The 4,668-nt window shown below is 43.1% G+C and overlaps 1 protein-coding gene across 2 annotated transcripts in view; it reads left to right on the top strand.

The window, feature by feature from the left end:
- Window positions 1–4,272: 4,272 nt before the first annotated feature.
- The window catches only part of SNX13 (sorting nexin 13), a 75,158-nt gene continuing 74,762 nt past the window's right edge, over window positions 4,273–4,668 (top strand). Inside the window, exon 1 of one of the 2 annotated variants that reach the window (XM_072412533.1) lies at window positions 4,273–4,541. In XM_072412533.1, the coding sequence (XP_072268634.1) occupies window positions 4,530–4,541 (12 nt within the window). In that variant the 5' untranslated portion in view covers window positions 4,273–4,529. The remainder of the gene's footprint in view (window positions 4,542–4,668) is intronic. The other variant, XM_072412534.1, reaches the window with a different exon arrangement.

Here is a 4,668-nt window from a genome sequence, read left to right as displayed (position 1 = left end):
TCTATTGAACAGCAGCCTATGCGTGGACCCCGCAGAGTTTATACTGACAGGTAAACTCAATAATCAGGAATTATCAGGATTATTATCAGGAATTACCACGGAGCTATTTCTAGATTAGTTGTTTTACTGTGCCAGAGAATGCAATGTGAAACCAAATGAATGTAGCAATTCATTTGGTTTCACATTGCATTCTCTGGCAAAGTAAAACAATTAATCTCAATAAGAAGAAACATGAACACATGAGAAGAGCATGCAGTAATATGCAGTGGATTGATCTAAATTTGTTCCTGGGCACAATATCCTGATCCAACATTTACTACTATGGTTACAGCTATAGACAATAGTGGGCACAAATATTCTCCTTGCCTAACATGTCCTCTGTTGCTTTCCGTTTATCTCCGGTTGCTTATATGAATTTTTCCAATAAACACTTTTCTGTGAACAATTAGGAATCACATGGTGATACTTTTTGTCTTTATTTTAGTGAAGAGGGACTTCCAGCCACTCATAACATTAAGCTCCGCATTTTTTTTTCTTTGACGCAGGGAATTGTAGTTGCGGTGCTATTTCAGAGAAGAGGGAGTTCCAGCTATTCATAAGATTTAGCCTCGCATTGGCCGCGTCTGCCATTTCCAGCACTCCCCCTCAGCTTCACGTGGGAGGTGCCAGGAGTCTTTTGGTGTTACAGGGGCTTCAAGTTTAGCGCAGGTGGTCAGGATTTTATAAGCATCTTCCGCAGTCAGTCAAGACACACAGGCGCCCCCCTCCTCTATTGACATTCATTAGCGAATAGAAAAAGAGGCGTAAGATTTTTTCCTAAAAGAAATTTAAAAAAAATTCTTAGGCCTCTTTTCTTTATTATAGGCTTGTCCCAGATTGAATGTTAAGCAAAACTTTCTTATTTCCATATGAAAACATTTTATATAAAATGAGAAGGAAAAACTTTCCTTAATTTTTTCAATAAATTTCAAGTTTGTCTCTTGACTTGGTCTAACTTTTTAATTTCGGCCTTCTGTGTATTTGAGTTTGACACCCCTGGTATATTTATAACAACAGAACTGACTACCACAATGCAAAGTACGGAAATGTGGGGGAAAATCAAGAATAGTAACGTATTTGTGCTATCACAGTCACACATATACATATACTATCACATAGTGGCACTATATGGATAAAACTAAAATATAGTATTCTACTTTCCAGCTATGGGCGTGATTTATTAAAGCTCTCCAAGGCTGGAGAGGATAAACCTTTATCAGTAAAGCTTAGTGATCCAGCAAACCTAGAATGGATGTGGTCCAGGATTGAAAACATTTGAAAATAGCAAATGACTTTTAAGAAAACCATTCCAGGTTTGCTGGATCACCCAGCTTCACTGATGAACGTATATCCTCTCCAGCCTTGGAGAGCTTTCTTAAATCAGGGCCTATGAGTGGAGTATGGAAGGACAGACTTTGATTTTGTAGGTCCATTTTTGTGCAAATTCAATTTAGGCTGTGATTTGGCTTAGAAAACAATAACGACACAAGAATAACCTGAAATGTACCCTGAAAACCTACTGCCTGCACTCCTAATTGCTGAACTGATGAGGAAAAATCACAGCCTGAAATCTCTGCGGAGAACGAGTATTGATGGAAGTATTGATCTCCTGTGCACTTGATTATACTTAGTGGTTTCTTTAACTGACCCCTGTGTCACTGCTGTGTCCTACAGTGATTTAGGGTCTGGTGGGGGAACCAATGAAAGCGGGTAAAGCCTGTGCTACTATTGGCACACATGTACTCATCTGTAATCACACCAATCAATCAGATTAGTCCTGATCACAATAGATAATCTTCACAAACACATGCAATGAAGTCATAGTATTACCATCTATAGCTATGTATGTTTATTTCATTTTGAGGTGCTGATCTCTACACTCTTTTATCATGTTTGCAAGGCATAGGAGTTGCTAGATCGTGTGCTCTGTACTACTCAAAAGTCCACGGTCAGTTATTTTTGCCTTATATCTCCTATTAGGATGTCCCTACACTTCCTGTCCTGTAGACTCAACTGGGGTGTATGAGTATCCAATATCTTTCCAATGAAGGGATAACATTCTCAGACGTATGCTATGGGAACAAATGTGCCATCTAGAGCTGCTGTTGTAGCAATTCTGTCACCAAGCTTAATCACTGATGACTCATGAAGCATCATAAACCAAATAGAATTGGCCATTTCATGATGTGAACCACTGTGCCCCCACAAACTGGACAACATTACCCAACAGCCATTCTTTTTAAAATCCCTAAAAAACAAAGAGAAATGTCCGTTTTAAATCATATAAAAGACTGTTTAGCCACAAATGTGGGTGTAAATACCCAGGGCCAGATAGCCCGCAAGGCCACTTAGACCATGGCCCCCCCCTTCTATGTCTATTTTACTCTCCCCTCTTGCTGTCTTCACTCTGCCACTCTCTGGAGGGAGGAGCAAAAAGTATAAATCTATCCCTGACTATACCCCCCAATATATATAAACCATGAAAGGTTGGCCCTAAATTTGCACCTTGCTGCTGCAGATTAAAATCTGCCACACGCCCAAAGTAACAGCTCTGTATTGGAGTAAGGTGACTTTATGATTGGATGTTGACTTTCCCGACAAAATATCAGCAACCAATCTGATGATCAGCTGTGCTTCACTCCGCCTCCCTCCCAGCTTCTCCCCAACAACTCCAGGCAGACCTCACCCTGAAAGAAAAAAACAGAAGAAAGCCAGCAGACCGGTCCAAAATTCTAACTTTCTTACATACTATAAATTTTAATAAAGTTACTTGTAAACAAATGAATAAAGTGAGGTGAGGGTAACAATCCTATGGGGCCCTTTTTTAAATTTGTGGCTCTAACATAAGTTCAGGCCAACTATTTCCTCCCCCAAAGTAACAGCCCGAGCTCACATCTTTGCTGAGGACATCCCTCCTCTCAAGGATTATAAAGCTGCACTGCTAGGACATTACATGGGCCAGAGACAACCATGATCCCAAAGGAGCACCCATAGTCCCTGTGAAAGACCAAAACAAGTTGAGTTGAGTTGCATGCTTTACCACAACAGTCCTCCCCAAAGCACCAGTTTTACCAAAGGTGACACACAAACCATGCGGTACACAGAGCCCAATGAATGGGCCCTCACTACCTGCATGTCCTAGTCCCTGGGATGCAGGTCCTGTGGGCCCCTAAGGTAAAAAGGCCAAAGTGTGCGTTACCTCAGTAACATAGATTTATGTGTTGGCCTTTTTAGCTCTGGCAGACTCCTTTAATATTATTACACAGTATTTATATAGCGCTAACATATTACACAGCGCTGTACAAAGTCCATAGTCATGTCACTAACTGCCCATCAAAGGGGCTCATAATCTAAAGCAGGGGTGTCTACACTTTTTTTTGCTTGCGAGCTACTTTTTTAATGACCAAGTCAAAATAATCTACCAACAAGAAAAATGCCAAACATATATTTATTTATTTATACACCGAGTATGACACAGAAGTAACTGGAGCTAATGAGACATTGAATGGCAGAACATTGCACAGACATTGCACTACAGGAATATAGTGACAGGAAAGCTACAGATCTGTCATATGAGAATCACGTGCTGCACAAGAAAAAGAACTGCTAATCTGTACAAAGGTATCGCGGTAATTGAACCCTGACCCCAGGCCTCAACTTACTTAGCCGCCCAGCACTGCTCACCTCAGACTGCCCTTCCTCCCCCCACTCCCCACTGTTACATGGAGCCTTCTCAGGTACTGAAACACATCCCCAGCATCCCTATAGACATACAGCAGGGAGGGGTAAGGCAGGGCTCTGTGATCGACCAGTAGATCGCTATTGATGTGTTGGGCACCCTGGTGTATACTATCTGTTAGAAAATTACAATGTCTGCCTAATTATACCAAATATCAGGATTACAAAAACAATTGCTTGGTTTTCTATCTATGTAAATAGAACAACTTGGATATTTTGCTTTATTCTTAGTCGTCACATCAGCTATATTGTGTGGGACTGACAGCAATCCGTCCACTCCTACCCAGCTCTATGGAGACGACCAAGCTACCCTCAGTGGAGCCCGCCTTTTCTCCTGACGTAACCAGCGAGCTCCCTTCTAGGGGCGTGGCCAGCCGTCAGCTGTGTGTTTTATTTATGGACAGTGCAAAGGCTGATTGTCAATGGTAGGCGGGGCATCGTGATGTCGGCAGGCGCCATGCTTGACAGGGTATGCCCGGGCAGCTGAGTGATTGGTGGAGCCGCGTTAGCCACGCCTTACTAACTATTCTCCAGTGTTTCCTACGGCCCAGTGGTTGTTGTCACCCCAAAACAACATGGCTGCTCTTCCGGAGGCGGTCAGAGGGTAGGGGTGGGTCAAACTGTGGTGATACCGGAGGCTGTGGGTATTAGCGGCTGGGAAAGGTCCGGGCTCACATCCGTGCCGAGGATAGCCCTCCTCCCTAGGATTATAATGCTGCGCTGCTAGGACATTACACTGGCCGGAGACAACCATGATCCCAAAGGTAAGGGGAGCAGGGCTGGGGGGCTGATACATCACCCTGCTGTGTGATTGGTCAGCTGACTGTGGTGGCAGTACATAGATGAGAGGGGCAGATAGCAGGCTGTATGGGGGGACAGATAGTAGGCTGT

The sequence above is a fragment of the Pyxicephalus adspersus genome, chromosome 5 (assembly GCF_032062135.1).
Source record: "Pyxicephalus adspersus chromosome 5, UCB_Pads_2.0, whole genome shotgun sequence".
NCBI lineage: Eukaryota > Metazoa > Chordata > Amphibia > Anura > Pyxicephalidae > Pyxicephalus > Pyxicephalus adspersus.
This window is presented reverse-complemented; position numbering and strand designations above follow the sequence as displayed.